The sequence below is a fragment of the Nothobranchius furzeri genome, chromosome 2 (assembly GCF_043380555.1).
Source record: "Nothobranchius furzeri strain GRZ-AD chromosome 2, NfurGRZ-RIMD1, whole genome shotgun sequence".
Classification (NCBI taxonomy): Eukaryota; Metazoa; Chordata; class Actinopteri; order Cyprinodontiformes; family Nothobranchiidae; genus Nothobranchius; species Nothobranchius furzeri.
In genome coordinates this window covers 1316855-1335422 of record NC_091742.1, presented here as the reverse complement: position 1 = coordinate 1335422, position 18568 = coordinate 1316855, and the positions used below count along the sequence as shown (strand labels likewise).

Below are 18568 nucleotides of genomic sequence, written 5' to 3'. Positions count from 1 at the left end.
GTGTGCATAGGTCATCCTCCTCCTGTGATCCACCTTATCAGCGGTAACAGACCACAGGCCACTGATAGCAGCTCTGCCCCTGCCCCCTCTGCTCTTCCTCTCCTCTTCTTCCTCTTGTCTTTGTGCTGCTCAGACTTAAACCGTTCTCTCTGATGATCTAATAGCTCAGAACACACAACCTGATAACTAACTGCTCACTTAGAAAATCATGCTCCCTATCTTTGCTGACACTTCAGAGTCACGATAAAGGAGCAGGACCACACACAAAGCTGAGGATGGATTTATCTCCTTCCCCACCCCCACTCACTAAACTCTGCCTTGTTTCTTTTCTTTTTTCTTCTTCTGTTTTTGTGCTAAAACCGCTTGTGGGAAAACATCAAGTGGAGGGTGAAAGAAGACGAGTGTAGAGATAAGAGAGGATCAGATTAAGAGTTGTGCTTTAAGTAAAAATTAGCTAAGAGAAAAACACTTGAATGCACTAGTGGTGTGCTCACGCATTCAGCATGTGTGCAAATGTTTGTGTCCGTAGAGATACGTGTGTATTCCTTCTATCTGTAAACTAAGTTGTTTCCTTTGGGGGCAGCTTAGCAGAGAGGGAACAGAAGATACCAACAGATGACATTGGCAGTGAAAACTCCTACACACATAAACAGTGTAGCACCAACTTCTATAAGTAGCACTTACGTTTACTTTGATTTAAAAGTATGTATTGACACATTTTTACAGTGTATCTAATATGCACCACAAAAAGATTAGATTATTTCACCATTAAATGGATTATTTCAGTGTTCCTGTACTTCAGTCACTAAGCATTGAGCCAAGTTCTGCAACAGCCCAGAAATCGGATTTTAATAACATTAATTTACAGTGTAAAGTATTTTCATTAATGGAATTTACATTTTAATGCAGACTTTTATTGTGAAACATGTTTCTTTTTGGTTCACATTTGGACAAATATTATTTCAACTTTTTTGTGCCAGTCTGTCTTTTATTATTATTATTTTTATTTAGTTAGGATAAAATAAAAATAACTTGCATTTAAATGTTGCTTAGTTAGCTTAGTGATAGATGTTGACTTAACTTGCTTCATCATCACATTTGTGTTTTGGTTTAGGGTTGGGATTGCCACCTAACTCCAAAGTTATGAAAACTGTTTTGCTAATTGGAGTTTGAATTGATTTCTATCAAACGTGGTACATGGAGCCTTTCAACAGTTCATGTAATTATAGTGAGAAGAATATTTAAAGTAATATTGTTTTTGTTCAGTCTTATGCTTAAAAATGTCAAACAACCACTCTAGGCATTTGATTGAAAACACTAGTCTAAACTGATTTCACTAGAAGAAAATGTTGACTCAAATGAGGATTTTCATCAAGTTTAATTGAAATGGAAGTTGCAACAATAGTCAAACCAAAAATTTCATTGAGAAAACATTAAACAAAATTTAACTCAACATCAAATCCTAATGCAGTCCATTTGTTCAGGTTTTTTAAAGTTAGAACACATTTTAGGTCTTACAGTGTACACATTGCTGATATTTGATCTTGGAGTAAAGGTGTGGGCCTGACATCAATGCAGCCACTTACTTGAGCCTCTGGTTACTTGGCTGGTTCGATTACGAGGATTGACCACCGTTGGGAGGATTTTATTACCAGAACATCTTGACCTCAGTCTAGAAACTAATTCAAAACTGTCCTTAATTTTTGTAAGAAAAAATAAATAACAGCACACAATTCCTTTCAAACCCACAGTGAGGATGTTCAGCTTCTATCTGATTGTGTTAATATTTCATATTCTCATGACAACATCACTGACCAACCAGCATATCAATCAGGTCAAAGAACAGCGATGAAACACTGACAGCTCGTCTGCTAATGATGCTCGCTGCTCTGACTCTCTGAAACGTGTCTGTCAGATCTCTGAGTTGAGATTACAGAAACTGACGATGCTTAACAACTCAGTTTCCTCATATTTTATTTTTATTACTGATGGAGGAAAAAGTCTGGACTATAAATTGTTTTCTTTCCAATTTTCACCTTTCTAGTTGCTTCAAAGTAAAACACAAGCAGCAGATTTTTAAAAATTGACTTTACCTGGCTGTCATGCATGCCATCCTGTTGAGGCTTTGTTCTGTAAATATTTAAATATTTCCAATATTATTCACTGTCTGCCTCACATGCGCCGGTGCTCCACGCAGAGAAGATCAAAGGCGTACAGTCCAGCGAGGCCCTTTGGAGATGAGATGCAATCTGACAGGTCAGCTTTTGTTGTTGTTGAGGGTCCGACCTCATGAGGAAATTACTATGCAGTGATTTTCTCCAAAATGACTGTGCTTAAATTGCTCTGAAAAGCAAATAATCACATCAGCGCCAAGAAACTTCATTTCCCATGATGCTTTGCACACGGAAGCATTGGGATGATGTCACCGCCTAGTACCAGAAACACGTTCTGCGCATGTGCGGGAAGCCGTGGAGCTTTTCCCGCGAACTAAGACCATAAATCTTCAGCAGAGACAAAGAATCCTCGTTCTTTTGCCCAGGATACCTGGCGGTAAGGACACGCTTGTCAACGCTCCGACAACTTGAGCACGCGGAAGCTCTAAGTGCCAAGTTGAGCCACGGAACTGCTGGAAACTAAACTGCAAGCCCATCAGATCTGCTCGTTTCTGCTCCCCTCCAGCTGATGTTTGAGGACACAGAACTGCGGAGGAAAGCAACAACTCCATCAAGCACGCTGTAAGTTATAACTCAGCACAGAAAGAAACTTTGCTGTCTCTGTCCAGCCCGTGGAGAAACACTCGTGGAGGTAAACAACGGAGAAAGCATCAAACCGACGGACGACGCCAAACTGCGGAGAAACACGGAGAACCGTCAAATCAAAACAGTGAGGGACGCTTCACTGTTCTGGTGATCAGAAACTCATCTCTTTCTCTCATTCTTTCCTTCTCCCGTTTCCTCTATGGTCTCAAATAAGCAATAAACCGCGTCTATTGCTTAAAAAGTAGCTTCGTGTTTTCCTCTTTCGTCCCAAACACGTCCGTCGGGTCATTTTGAAAGAATAAACTGCTTATTGATCATTGTTTGGTATCTTAAAATGGTTTCTGTCATGGCCAGGCTGAAACTAAAAGATATTAATTTGTGATTAATCTTTTGTGTTGTTTCATGATCTTTTGAAATGTTTTGAGTGATTTAAGGTTAAGTTACTACTGATTCTAAGTGCTTTGGAAGTTAAAGTGCAAGTTGCCACCCACACTTTAGCCAGACAAAAGGGTCAGCCATCTTGTATTCAAGACTCCATTTTGAATCCATACACACGCACACACACACACACACACACACACATACACACTACTCCTTTGTGAGAACAAAGGACCCCATTCATACATCCTCCATCACATGCAAACACATCCATCTTCAATCATATCACACGGTTATTATTCATCTATTCCACTGTTTATTCATTTGACAAATTGTTAATTAAATGTTATAAAAATCAGATTTTTGTGTCCAGTAGCTTTGTTGTGTCGAAGAGAAGTCTCTGCTCCAAGGATTCTACGAACTTCAAGAAAGACTGATAAGAGTTTTGGATTCAATTTTTCCCCGGAAAAAGGGGAATGGTGCCCCGTATATCTAAGAATATCTTAATTAATTAATAAATCAGTAAATATTCCCATATTTACAGAATTTATTGAAGAATCCAAAAGTAAGTTAAAGCTTACGAATTGTTCGCTCCTAATAACACCAACATTTTATTGGTGCCCCGTGTGAGGCTTGGATACACAGAGACTTTCTATCCGGCACAAACAAACAAATAAATCCAAAGAGCTTGAATTAAAAATAATCCGTTGTTCAGCCTTGAACCAGCAACAGAGTGGTGCTGATTTCGCTGAGCAGGAAGCTGCATCGAACTCTCACCAGTAACTCAGTGCTTCTTTAAAGGTGCAACGTGTAAATTAATTCTGGTTGACCTTTTAGGTTAAAAATTCAGTTTTTCCTTAAAGGTGCAACGTGTAATTAATTCTGGCTAACCTTTTAGGTTAAAATTCAGCTTTTCCTTAAAGGTGCAACGTGTAATTAATTCTGGCTAACCTTTTAGGTTAAAATTCAGTTTTTCCTTAAAGGTGCAACGTGTAATTAATTCTGGCTAACCTTTTAGGTTAAAATTCAGTTCCTCATTAAAGGTGCAGCGTGTAAGTAATTCTGACTAACCCTTTTAGGCTAAAATTAACTGCTAATTTAGCGACTTTAACTCACAGTGGCTATTGTAACTAACTGAAACCTTCACTCAAAGACTGATAACACCCTGTTTGCTAATATTCTGAAGGAATAACTAGCATATTTAACACTGCAAGTGTTGTAAGACGTTGCTACGGCAACGCACCAGCTTGTGCTAAAATACTGAAAGGAATAGTATTTTAAGCGTCAGTCACGGCATTCCGTGCAATCTTAAAACGCTAAAACCTGTGCGCACAAAGGTTAATTTAGTGTTTTTCTGCTACAAAGCTAGCAGTTGCTGCCAAAAGGTGCAGCTTTGAGCTATCTGCAGAAGCTCTACTAGGCTATTTTTGGTTCGGTTGTTAAAATGGAGGGACAGAGTAGTGAACTGACCAACTCCCAGCAACCAGGTGGCGCTGCGGCCCACGACTATGAACCTGGCCTACTTTCTGGACAAATATTGTCCAAACTGGTCGCGGTTGCTCGAGAACCCGACTACCCTTCTAGGGATTTCACTGAAGAACAGCGTAGCGTCGAGCTAGAAGCTGTAATCGATCAAATAGAAAACCCGGATGGTACAAAACCAATCCAGGTTCACTTAGCTAAGTTAGCCCTGATCCTCTATCAGAGAGGACTCCAACGTGGTCAGAAGATCATGAACCTCCAGAGTATGCTAGCTGAAAAACAGCGAAATGGAAGGCTGATCGAGGAAGACGACACCCGCACCGATTCTGGGGAAGATGGGGAGGAGACCCCGCCCCCCTCTGCTGATGACAACAGACAGTGGGAAGGGGGGAAACACCAGGACTCTCTGGACGGACGCACGCCGCAGGGGAGAGATGAAGCTCATCTGTTCCAACCTTCGGCCCCGTTCCCTACACACACTATAGGGCATTCAGGACCACCTAGGGGCCGAGAGCAGTTCACCCTCGAATCCCAGGTTGGACCCTCATCTTCACGGCCTTCTCAATCAGTGAGAAGTCGACCAGCTGAGCGGCACCTCTATTTAGACCGCTCCCCCAGTCCACGAAGGGTGCAAGGTGCCGATTGGGGTTATGCACCCCAAGCTGCACCTCAACCATCCACCCATCCTAGCTACTCCGGTATTCGGCATGCCGATAACCAGCTGCATGACCAAGCATCATACGCCAGTCCGTACCCGGACAGAGCGTATTACGCAGAAGCCCCAGTTGAAAGACGCAGGCTGCACTACGCAGACGTGCCCCGGGAGGAGGACCTCCCACGTGACGTGCCAGCAGCCCGCCACAACATGCCGAACCCCGATTTGGGCCCCAGGAGTCAACATTGGGAGCCCAGAGCACACCAGCGATATCCAGCGCCTTCTGAGACAGACCGTGGGTCAGAGTCAGAGGATGACGCGCCGTACCGTGAGTCAGGGCTCCGTGTACGTCAAATTGAATCGCTAGCTAAAGACATAGAACGCTTTGATCCTAACACCAATGAATCCAACGTCGACGATTATCTCAGGGAGATAGAACGTTGTCTGCTTGATCTTCCAGCACCCTCTTCAAGGGAAAAGCTCAAGCTAATTTGGAAAACCACATCTAGAACGGTGCACGGTTTCATGGAAACTCTACCACCTGACATTCGTGATCGGTACTCCTCGCTCTGCCGAGCGTTGAGAGATGAATACGCCACGTATGCAGACTCTGCGTCAGCTACAATGGGGGCCTTCTCCATCAAACACGGGAGGAACGAACCCCCCAGAGAGTATTATCGCCGACTCAAAAGTGCTTATTTCCAAGGTCGAAACGGCCCTGGGCTCGAGGAAGACCCTGCCTTCAGATCCCTGTTCATTCACAACCTGCACGAGTGTGTTCGCTCCGAAGTCTCAATGTATTGTCGGATGAAAAAACTGACAACTCAGGAGATTAGGAGATACGCTCAACAGGCTTGGGAAGCCGGCGGAAAGCCCCAAAAGCCTGACGCACATCACCGCGTCATGCACCTAGCTCCCGACGCCGAGCCGCGTTTGGAGCTTGAAGGCACAGAAGCTCCACCCACTAAGCCAAAATCTGCTAAACCTAGACCTGTTAAACCGCGAGAGCAGTCCCAATCTCCTCAACAGGGGAAGGGGGGTGCTGATTGGCCGCCTAGGTCTGGACAATCAGACAGGAAGTGGCCCAACCAAAACCAACGGCAGGCAGGTCGGAACAGTGGAAGGTTTAAGGAGCGCCGCCCACAGGTAGGTCCCGAACACAAGTCCGCAGGTGAGTACTTGACCAAAGCCGACCTCCAGGAGATGTTTCAGCAGTTCCTAGCTAAACAGAAGGAACAGCTGAGATCTGCAGAAGAGACCCCTGCACCAAAGTCTTCTTCTAAGAAGCCAGACCCAGAGCCAACGTCCGCATGACTAGGCGTGGCTCAACCTCCCAGCGTGGCCAGGACCTACCTGATCAGCTGGGGGAACACTACTGATAGATCACAGGAGTCTCCTGAAATCTACCCCCCAGAGAAACCTGATACTAAATTTCTGAAGTTCCTTGGTGACTTAACAAACCATGATCATGCTCGCCGTTTGTACTGTAGCACCAACGTAGGTGGATGCATACAGGTTGATGCTCTGCTGGATACCGGCTCAGAAATCACCCTGATGTGCTCCACACTGTTCCATCGCGTGTCTGACACCATGCGGTCGCTCGGGAAACCAGTCCAGGTAGAACCCTGTGACCTGAAAATCACCAGCTACACCCAGACCCGGGAGTGTATCACTCACCGGGCGTGGCTGGACATCACCTTCCAAGACATGACTCTGGTTCACCCGTTTTATGTCTGCCAGCTAGACACTGAACCACTTCTCGTTGGTCAGGACCTGCTTGAACGTCTAGCTCCCCTCATCGACTGCCAGAAGGGTCAACTGTGGGCCCAGGTGGACACACCTAAGCCCTGGAACCCAGATAGCAGCCGACCATCCTCCATTCTTGAAGTCAGCATAAGTGAGCCGCAAATCCCTTGTTCCAAGGTCATGCCCCTCCCTACGGCTCCCACAGACGATGACCGCCTGCAAAGGCACGAAACCGCTCCTGGAACTCCGCTCCGCGCACATTCATCTTTTCTCTGCTCGCTGAAGAACGTCAGCCTGCAGCCATATGCACCACACATAGTTGGTGGTCTTACCATCAACTGCACCCACATCTCAGATGCTCGCCTTGCTCTTTGGTCTGAAAAGTCAGCCATCAGCCAGCAGACGTTTGAACACCTGCGTCAGAAGGACCCCCTTCTGGTCAGTGTGACACGTAGCCATCGGCTCTTGTCACCTACTTGGCCGCAGAGGCTCCTGAAAGCGCCAGAGGTCTGCTCTCTGACTATCCAACTTGGAGCAAGACAGCTCACACATACATTCAGCATCATACCACAGCTTGATCCACCTGCACTCATTGGAGCAGATCTGCTGGTTCGACTAGGTGCCCAGCTGGACACTTGCAATCAAGTCCTTTGGGCCCGGGCCACACCATCCTCTGAGCCTGGCTCAGAAGGCCGTGAACACTTGCTGTCCGGACAGACCATTCCACAGGCCTGCCGTGCAGTGGTTGAGGCCAGCACGGTTCTGCCCCCACTGGTCAAAGGAGTGCCTGTTCGTCTGACTCTGATGAAGCATCAGAAGCTGCCAGGCACACAGGCCTTCTTCCAGCCATCACCACACTTCTTGGAGCTCAACTTAGCCGTCTGTGGCACGCCACTCTTGGAGCTGAACAATCGTTCTGCCTACTTGTTGGTCGAAAATCCGACCCGGAGTCCTATCCACATGCCGGCAGGAAAGCCCTTGGGCATGCTGATAGATGGCTCATTCCATGACTTCGAACTTTCAGTCCCCGTGATCGGACAACTTCCGTTGTTCTTGAACGACAGACAGGTTGGTGTAGACACATTCAGTACTTTCCCTTCACAAATGATTACCATCAAGCGGCATGAAGCCCTTCCTGAGGAACCTATTTGCAGTGCAACCTTAGATACTGACTGCGGTCAGTGTCTAACGGTTTTTGCAATAAATACTCAACCCTCTGAGTCACCGGTTGAAAGCCCGGAACATCAGAGACCCTCCTCCTCTGAACCTTATGACGGCTTCGAGGCCGAAGTCAGCCAGCAGCTTGACAAAGCGGATGCGCTGGAGTCAGAGGAGCAGAGAGCAGCGCTTAGAAGCCTGTTCTATGAGTTTCAGTCCATCTTATCCAGGGACTCCCTGGACTGTGGACTCACAAACCTGCACACGGTTCGCATTCCGACGAACCCGAATGCCCCTCCTACTTTTGTACGTCAGTACAAGATTCCCCTCGCTGCTTATGAGTCGATCCAGGAGATCCTCGATCAGCTGAAGGAGAAAAACATCATCAGAGAGTGTAACTCCACTTACAACTCTCCCATCTGGCCGGTTCTGAAACCGACTGGGAAATGGCGTCTCACCATAGACTATCGTGCACTGAACAAACAAGTACCTCTCTCCAGGTGGCCTATGATCCATTTAGATCAGGAGCTAGCCAGAGTCAGAGATGCTCGTTTCTTCTCTACGGTTGACGTAGCCAACGGCTTCTGGACCATGAAGGTTGAGCCGGCGGACCAGTATAAACTGGCTTTCTCCTTTGGAAATCGCCAATATACTTGGAACCGCTGCCCCTTTGGCTACTCTAACTCACCTGCCGAGTTCAACATCTTCCTCCACAAAGCCATGTCAGATGCTGCTTCCAGAGGGAACCTCATATATGTCGATGACATCTTGATGAGGAGTCGAACCTTCGAGGAGCACCTGGCCGAACTCCGTCACGTGCTGCAACAGCTCGCTGACGCCGGAGCTAAATTGGCGATTCTCAAGGGACAGTGGTGTCGAACCAAAGTGGAGTATGTTGGACTGCTGGTTGGCCCTAATGGAGTCGAGCCCCAAGCGGGACGCATTAGAGCCATTCAGGACATCAAAGCCCCAGCTAATCTGACTGAACTCAGGAGCTTCCTCGGAGTCTGCAACTACTCCAGACAGTTCATTGAGGAGTACGCTGAAACAGCGAGGCCCCTCACTGAGCTGCTTCGGAACGACACACCTTTCGTGTGGGACAGACCCCAAGAACTCTCCTTCCAGTTCCTAAAACAGAAGTTGGCGTCCGCACCCTGTCTGGCTTACCCAGACAAGGATAAAGAGTTCTACATAGAGGCTACTTTCTCCTCTCACTGCCTGAGCGCTGCTTTGAAGCAGAAACACGATCAGGACATGAGAGTTGTGGCATACGCCAGCAAGCCTCTGAGCAAGGTGGAACTCCAATTCTCAGACTGCGAGAGAGCTCTCCTCTCTACAGTCTGGGCCGTCGAACACTTTCGTAGTTACATCGGTGGACAGAAAGTGATCATTGAAACGTGTCATCAGCCCGTCACCTTCCTAAACAGCCAGCGACTTCGCGAAGGAAGAGTGTCAAACAGCCGCATTGCGACGTGGATGATGGTGCTCCAAGGATACAACATTGAGGTCAAGTATGGTCAGAACACCAAGCTAGCGCTAGGACAAGGGCTAGCAGGCTGCCAGCACTGTGACTCTGACTCCGTCATGGGCCCCCTGGACACACCTGCTGCAGTCTACCCAACCGCATCCAATCATCGCTACTTTGATGAGAATGTTTGCCAAGGGCTTCCGAAAGTTTACACTGATGGATGCTCCTACCTTCACGAAGGCCAGCTCCGTGCTGGGGTTGGAGTCGTTTGGGTGGACTGTGACACTAAGCAACCAAATCACTACCTGTTGGGCCAAAAGTCTAGTCAGTACGCCGAAATTGCTGCAGTGTTGATAACCCTCCAGCAGGCGGCAGCCTTGGACATCACTCAAATCGTCCTTTGCTCTGATTCAAACTACGCTAGACACAGCTTCATTTCTCACTTCCCCATGTGGAAGGAGAACCACATGAAAAACGCCAGGAACAGAGACGTGAAACACTCAGAGTTATTCCTAGCGTGTGATCTGCTCACCACTGAGAAAGGCATAATGGTCTACTGGAAAAAGGTCAAAGGTCACTCCAGGACCATAGGTCCGGAGAAAGATGGTAATGACGAAGCTGACCGCCTTGCTAAGCTCGGTGCTGACCAGGGAACCTGTTGGGAATTCAAAGACGAGTGGCTTCCTCCCAAGGCCGTTCACAAGGTCTGCGCGATTACTCGTCGCCATGCTAAACAGGCAGACGAACCTCGGACCGTTGAGGTACCCGTGTTTCTAGGAAGACAACCACATGACGCGGACCTAGTCACCATGCAGGAACAAGATCCTGACCTGAAGCTCATCCGCGAGCTTCTCCAAAAGGGCCCGATGCCTGAACAACCGTCACCACCTACTGGCGCAAGCCGAGATTTGGTAACCCTGCATCGTCAACTCGCGCACCTGAAACTACAAAACGATTTGTTAGTTTACATGCGTGACGATCACAGCCCGCCGCGCTGGGTTGTTCCACTTGACCACAGAGGAGTCATGCTTGCCTACGCCCACGACACTCCGGTTGGAGGTCACCGCGGAGCAAAAGCTACCCTCGCGTCACTGACAGAAGTAGCATATTGGCCGTCGATGTCCAAGGACGTACACAGCTATGTCCAAGGCTGCCTCGTCTGTGCCCAGTTTCAACCCTCCCAGCCGCTTGCTAGAGCACCACTGCAACGCAGGGGAATAACCTTCCCTTGGTCCCACCTGCAGATCGACTGGGTTGGACCGGTTCCCAAATCGGCAAGAGGAAACAAATATATGCTAACTGTAACTTGCAGTTTCACAAAGTGGGTGGAGTGCCTTCCAGCGCCAAACGATACAGCCGTCACAACCGCTGTACTGCTGATTAACCACGTTTTCAGTCGATGGGGACTTCCACTCTGCATTGACTCTGACCGGGGAACTCATTTCACATCCAGTGTAATGACGTCCCTGTTTGAACTTCTGGGAGTGGAAGTGAGATTCCACCTCCCCTATCACCCACAGTCATCCGGACAGGTCGAACGGATGAACCGCACGGTCGTCTCCATGCTCAAAAAGTGCGTCTGCTCCACGGGGAAGGACTGGGACGTCAAGCTCCCTCTGGTCCTGGTGGCCATACGGTCCACTCCACAGCGATCCACTGGGGTTACGCCCTTTGAGATGATGACCGGCAGACTGATGACTCTACCACTGCACCTCCTGTATCACCCAGAGGATGTCAGTGTTGCCACTGCCTATACCGCTCATCAGTATGTGGCAGACTTGAAAACACACCTCAGAGCTACGTTCGCGCACGCTCAGAAGAAACTGGAGACCAACGTAGAAGGCGCTAAAGCCTACTACGACCAAAAGACAACCAGCCGCGAATACGAGGTGGGTGACAAAGTATTCTACTTTCGGTTCGCCCAACCGGCACGCAAAGCTAAGAAGTTCCTGCCCTGCTGGTCAGGACCATTTGAGATCGTGGCAAAACTCTCTCCAGTTGCATACAGGTTACGCATCACCAAAGCGAGACAGGAGCCTGTCTACAAATGGGTGCATGCAAACCAAATCAAACCCTACGTCAAACCATCCCCGCGGGTACAGAGACCAGACTCCCCGCAGGAGGTAGACGTAGTCTCGACATAGTTCTATGCATGGAAATGGAAAGGGGGGGAAGTGCACGTTTAACCCACTAACATGTACTAACCGACAAAGAACCAAGCCCCCCCCCCCGCCGTCATTTTCACTAACCAAGAGAAACTCCTTCCTAGACCGCTAACAGGATGTACCTACTAAAACCTTACAGGGTACTCTGGTACCTACACTAGGCTCTGATTAATGGATCTCTACGTGCAATCAAGACTTTGTCTGAAACCATACCTCAGGATATTGTGTACACACGAGTGGTGAGAGATTTGATGTAGGACCTGCTCAGGGAAGTAAGTTCCACGCTGGACAGCTTGGTTGAAAGTCGTATTTCCCCGTACTTACCCCTCTACTGTGCACCTTTCACAAATCCACCTAGCGTACAGCCTAAGTAGTGCAATGCCCATTCACGTTAAAAAAAATTAGAACTCGGTTTCCTGTTAAACGTTCCCATAATTGTGACACCTCACATCTATAGGTTTAAGTCGATGCTGAACATTGGTATTTGAAAGGACGGTAGGCATTTCCACTTTGAACTAGAAACCTGGCACTCCATCATCTCAACCTCGAACAGCATGACTCAGAGATTGAGATCATGGACGCTTTCCAGGGTTATAACTTTACCTTCGATTTAGAAATTGACCAACAATTACTGATTGAAGGAACCAATTTTGTTAAGTTCACACAAACCCCGCGTGAACTTACTTTGACGCCCATGAATAGACGCCCAAGACGCTACATTGACACAGATTATACGACTTTAATCTGCACATTGGTCGCCCTGGGGATGGAATGGCTCATCACGGCCGTGATTGCTTATTCCGCCTACAGGCGTGTTAAGAAACTCCAAGATAAGATGCACTTGCTCACCTACGGTGTGCCTCGTAACTGCGTTCGGGGAGACTCCAAGCGTGAATGTACCACACCTGTCTAAAGGGCGTGAGCAACATTTTCTTTGTTATTCTGTAAACCTAAGAGTAGTTCTCATTTTAGTCTACCTCACATATTTATCTGAGTGTTGCAGTATGTCACATTCTTTATAAGCTACACACTGAATGTATGACCTAAGAATGTATTTTATGAGACCTCAAGGTTGCTATGAATTTTCTTGGATGTTATGTTTTTTTTTTGGGGTTTTCTGTATTTTTGTTTCGTACTTGGTCACATATTAACTAGTGGTTATGTGCCGGCCCAGCTCAGTCTGTCAATGACTCTGTCTGACGCACCAGCACATTGTAGTACCTCTTAGTTTTATGGTCCTTGTTTTAGCCCAAAGACTGTCCTGATCCACCCTTTGGACCAAAAAGGGGGGAATCTTGGGACCACATAGGTCAATGCGCGTTTGCGAACTATGGATCTCGTACATCACCGCGTGCTCCATAAACTGAACTGTATGGCCGGCGGTGAGATGCCTTTGTGTCCACTCGTGGAGTTAACCGCCCACCGACCTTCCTCCTTCTACACTACTACCTCTCGCATGGACGACATCATCATTGCGTACCACCTGCGTGAGTGGCTTCTTCTCGTTATGCGCGTTGGGGACTATCCCGTTTCCTATCCTCTTTGTGCCTGACCAGGATCAAAGACCAAAGGCGCCAGGATCCAAGACAAAGACCAAAGACAAAGGCGTCCAAGGAGACCAACGTCCTAAGGGACAAACCCACCTGTGCTTCCGACAATCAAGTCGACCTACGTTCATGAGGAACAAACCCATCTGTGCTTCCGACGATCGAGCTTTGGGCGCGATCCCCGAAACCAAAAGGGGGAATGTTGAGGGTCCGACCTCATGAGGAAATTACTATGCAGTGATTTTCTCCAAAATGACTGTGCTTAAATTGCTCTGAAAAGCAAATAATCACATCAGCGCCAAGAAACTTCATTTCCCATGATGCTTTGCACACGGAAGCATTGGGATGATGTCACCGCCTAGTACCAGAAACACGTTCTGCGCATGTGCGGGAAGCCGTGGAGCTTTTCCCGCGAACTAAGACCATAAATCTTCAGCAGAGACAAAGAATCCTCGTTCTTTTGCCCAGGATACCTGGCGGTAAGGACACGCTTGTCAACGCTCCGACAACTTGAGCACGCGGAAGCTCTAAGTGCCAAGTTGAGCCACGGAACTGCTGGAAACTAAACTGCAAGCCCATCAGATCTGCTCGTTTCTGCTCCCCTCCAGCTGATGTTTGAGGACACAGAACTGCGGAGGAAAGCAACAACTCCATCAAGCACGCTGTAAGTTATAACTCAGCACAGAAAGAAACTTTGCTGTCTCTGTCCAGCCCGTGGAGAAACACTCGTGGAGGTAAACAACGGAGAAAGCATCAAACCGACGGACGACGCCAAACTGCGGAGAAACACGGAGAACCGTCAAATCAAAACAGTGAGGGACGCTTCACTGTTCTGGTGATCAGAAACTCATCTCTTTCTCTCATTCTTTCCTTCTCCCGTTTCCTCTATGGTCTCAAATAAGCAATAAACCGCGTCTATTGCTTAAAAAGTAGCTTCGTGTTTTCCTCTTTCGTCCCAAACACGTCCGTCGGGTCATTTTGAAAGAATAAACTGCTTATTGATCATTGTTTGGTATCTTAAAATGGTTTCTGTCATGGCCAGGCTGAAACTAAAAGATATTAATTTGTGATTAATCTTTTGTGTTGTTTCATGATCTTTTGAAATGTTTTGAGTGATTTAAGGTTAAGTTACTACTGATTCTAAGTGCTTTGGAAGTTAAAGTGCAAGTTGCCACCCACACTTTAGCCAGACAAAAGGGTCAGCCATCTTGTATTCAAGACTCCATTTTGAATCCATACACACGCACACACACACACACACACACACATACACACTACTCCTTTGTGAGAACAAAGGACCCCATTCATACATCCTCCATCACATGCAAACACATCCATCTTCAATCATATCACACGGTTATTATTCATCTATTCCACTGTTTATTCATTTGACAAATTGTTAATTAAATGTTATAAAATTCAGATTTTTGTGTCCAGTAGCTTTGTTGTGTCGAAGAGAAGTCTCTGCTCCAAGGATTCTACGAACTTCAAGAAAGACTGATAAGAGTTTTGGATTCAATTTTTCCCCGGAAAAAGGGGAATGGTGCCCCGTATATCTAAGAATATCTTAATTAATTAATAAATCAGTAAATATTCCCATATTTACAGAATTTATTGAAGAATCCAAAAGTAAGTTAAAGCTTACGAATTGTTCGCTCCTAATAACCCCAACATTGTTCAAGCTCAGCGGCGTGCCCATAATTATTATTATTTTGTTTGTTCAAGCTGAAGGCCACAACTGTGAATATGACACAAAGTCTTGTCACATAAATATATTTATTGAATTTTTTTGGTAACTTCTTTGTCAAAATTGGAGGGTTTTTTTCAAAAGTATAATCTATGAAATTGTCAAATATAGGTTGATGATATTTTAATTTTAAGCCGTATGCTCACGTTTCCAAGTTTTCTACTGCTATATGCAACCATTATGTGATTTTATACTCAACTGATTGCTGATGTCACAGATTCTTTCTGATGTGCAGACAGTAATTAGATATGCTGGCCAGTCACTCGTGAAGTGTGTGTGCATTGACCCATTTCCTCATTTTGCACATGAACATATGTTTTGCTTCCTCAGCTGCTCTGCAGTCCAAACCCTTTATTTTAGCAAGTTGTTACATTTTTATCTACTTCTTTGCACTCTTTAAAAACATCCTAAGCGTACTGATCTTTTGTTTAATATTTAGGACACACGAGCACTAAATATGTAATTTTTACCCCTTTCTGTAACCATCATGTTGCTTTTTGGTGCACACAATGCTGAAAGGCTACCTGGAATGCCTCAGCTGTTGGAAAAAAAGGGGAAGTATAGGTGTATTAATAGGGGCTGCGTTCCATTTAAAAGACATTTTTATACAACAGCCAACATGTTAAGCTGCAGCAATGGAATGCAACCATCTAAAAAATGTCAGTGAAATGCAGTCAGGTGTGTTAATCCAAAGGGATGAAATCAAAGCAACTTGAAAATTGGTATTACATATAAAATTGTTTTAAATCTAATTAAAACAAGAATTATTTGCCTTTCATATTCAGATCTGTTGCCTGTCTGTCATGTTTCTTCCTCATCTTAGTGGCATTTGGTATTTTTTCTTGCAGTTTGTCAAGTTGTGGAAAACCGTCATTAGATATTAACTTTTTACTGAGATTATATTGAGTTGTTGGTAACACCCCACTTGATTTTCAGCCTTAAAGAGGTCAAAAATCTTTTTCTCTGTTCATATTCATGCAATCCCATCCCCAAATGGAAGTAGGAGGGTGAGGGGAGAGCTGTGTGTCCCGGGCATTGCTATGTGGGTCATGCATCAGTGTTGCAAGCCAGCCAAACAATCTGAGAAGGAGATGTGAGCGCCGCTGATTTCATGCTTGTTAGTTGATCTGAAAAATTACTTCATTTTTCACCCCCTCCCCCTCCTCTTTGAAGTGAGGCTCCACAAATCCCTCTTTTTAAATTTTTTTGCACAGTTTACATGTTGCTGTAATGATGGTAGATTATACTCTGATCCACGTAGAGCTGAATAGATTCATCTGGTCCTTTAAAGGTGCAATAAGTAAGAATTTAACAGGGAAATTATCACTAAACAGTCTAATGTCTCAATCATGTTGGAAAGATGGTCATAGTCCTTCTCAGGCCAAAAGCCAAAGAGGCACGCAGTCTTTGTTTACAGTCTGTCTAGCCCCCATACTTCCTGATTCCAGAGTCAACCATATGTGAGCCTGCAAGGTTGCCAAATCTTCAACAAAAACAGTGCTCCAGCATTTTTAATTCAACACTGGCTGGTAAAAAGCAGCAGTGTTGTGGACAGAAAAGGAGCCAGTAAAATGAGGAATCCAGAAGGTATCTTTTGTTAATCTAATCCTGGTTTTCCAGCTGCTCAGCACGAGTGTTTCAGACGTGAAAGTGTTCCAGGGAACTAGTCCCATGAGGTCACAAAATCACGAGAGAATTCCAAGGCCATGTGTGATTTTGACAGTTCACGCGATAACAAGCAAGGATTTTCATTTATGTTCAGTTTACCTCAGCAGCGGATGTGTCACAGGCAGTGATGTTCTTTTTGTTTATTAGCTAAACAACTGGAAATCTGCATGCAACTTTTATTTTGAAAGTTTTCAGATGTTTTACACTGCTTTTGTGTTTAATTTCCTATGTGGTCTGATCCGAACTGCAGAGTTTGACGAGTTCTGGAAGCTTAGCAAGATAGACCCAAAGCGTAAGTTAAACGGAGACACGCACCCCCATGCTTCTGGAACAGTTCCAAACGCTTCACAGCCGCTGGAAACACATGCACACCCTAACTTCAGCTAATTGCTGCATACTACGGTTCGTGAATCATTTTCCGTAACCCTAAGAAGCCACAACATCCATTTTTGTTTTACTCTAATATCTATGAAAGAGAGGCTAACGTTGAGCTAACAACGCTAAAATCATCTCTAGCTACTTTTAAATCACAAAACAGTTATCTAGTTTTCAACTAACTGTGTATGCCTCGTCACTTGTTATCTATAGTCTCTTCGCGCTGATTCATAGCTGACTACAGTGGCTCAGAGAGAACTTGTTTGTTTTGATGCATGGACTGCAGTACCCAAATCTGACCACAAGGTGCCATTCTTATTTCATACACCTTTGAAGTCTCTGATCAGTTCTGCTTTGGGGGAAATAAAGGTCTCATATGAGCGTTTTCAGGCTTAAACCTGCTGTACGAAGAGACAAGGCCCCCAGCTGTCCTTGTGCAGCCTCAGATAAAGTCTGTATAGAGACAAAGGTCAAGTGCATCACTTGCCGTGGCTCGTTTACACATCTATTTAAAGCACCCAGCATGATGCACAATGCTGGTTCAGGTAACCCCAGAGAGGCACGGCAGCTCCAGATCAATACTGCCTCTGACAAAGCAAATCATTCAGTTATGGGATTAAAAATGTTTTGGTATGCTTTTATTATTATTATTATTATTATTATTATTATTATTATTATGCTTTTAGGTTTTTTTTCCTGTCTCAGCAATGAGTCCGTATTCTTGGACTAAAGGTTTGTTTTTATTTGGGAAGTTTATTCATGAATGTTTTTGATAGAAGATACAAAATATTACTTTGCTGTGGAACTTGTTTTTGGGACAACTGATCATTTATCACCATGAATTGACAATTATTAAGTACATTATGATAAAAATTAAAATAACATAATGTTCTCCTTTATTTTGTCTCTCTGTTTATCTTCCAGAATCTCATACTGCACAGCAGATAAAACTCAGGATAAGGTGTTCGCCTACGTCTCTCAGAGTCAGTTTAATGAGACTCTTCAGTGTCACGCCTTTCTCTGCCAAAAGAGAAAAATTGTGAGTAAAATCATAGACTCCATAAACGTATCAGTCAGCAGCTATAGGGAGCTTTTAAACCTTTACTCCTGAGCTGGATGGTCAAATAATTATTCCAAGAATAACCAAACCTTAAATAGAATATAAATATTTTGGTATCTGGCGCCACATTGTGGCCATTACCATGTTGACATGTTAAGTGCATTTGATTCATTATAGGAGCCTACAGCCAAATTATTTAAATCCTAAAGCTTAATCCTTCTGTGCTTTTTTTAAAATAATTTCGAATCAGTCACATTTATGTAGATTTATATATTTCATATTAAAGAGCAGAATTTGTATAAACAGTTTAGATGAGGTTCCTGTGAGTAGAGCTCTCATGTTTGTCTTTTTCTTATTACA

The 18568-nt window shown here is 45.3% G+C and overlaps 2 protein-coding genes across 4 annotated transcripts in view; both read left to right on the top strand.

The window, feature by feature from the left end:
• Positions 1-18568, top strand: part of si:dkey-71h2.2 (low density lipoprotein receptor adapter protein 1) — an 88100-nt gene that overhangs the window by 63208 nt on the left and 6324 nt on the right. For both annotated transcript variants that reach the window (XM_054747874.2, XM_015947144.3), the window contains exon 4: positions 18073-18187. In XM_054747874.2, the coding sequence (XP_054603849.2) occupies positions 18073-18187 (115 nt within the window). The remainder of the gene's footprint in view (positions 1-18072; positions 18188-18568) is intronic.
• Positions 2231-6589, top strand: LOC139062133 (uncharacterized). Of its 2 annotated transcripts, none has more exons than XM_070542604.1 (2): positions 2231-3938; positions 4001-6589. In XM_070542604.1, the coding sequence occupies exon 2, from the start codon at positions 4582-4584 to the stop codon at positions 6586-6588; it is 2007 nt and encodes a 668-aa protein (XP_070398705.1). In that variant the 5' UTR covers positions 2231-3938; positions 4001-4581; the 3' UTR covers position 6589. The 2 variants fall into 2 exon arrangements, with proteins under 2 accessions (XP_070398705.1, XP_070398707.1); XM_070542606.1 differs by lacking the exon at positions 2231-3938 and having other exon boundaries at positions 4001-4035; positions 4096-6589.

What these genes read in the sequence shown, in the direction of transcription:
- LOC139062133 (XM_070542604.1), top strand. Translation starts at nt 4,582, where the DNA reads ATGGAGGGACAGAGTAGTGAACTGACCAACTCCCAGCAACCAGGTGGC.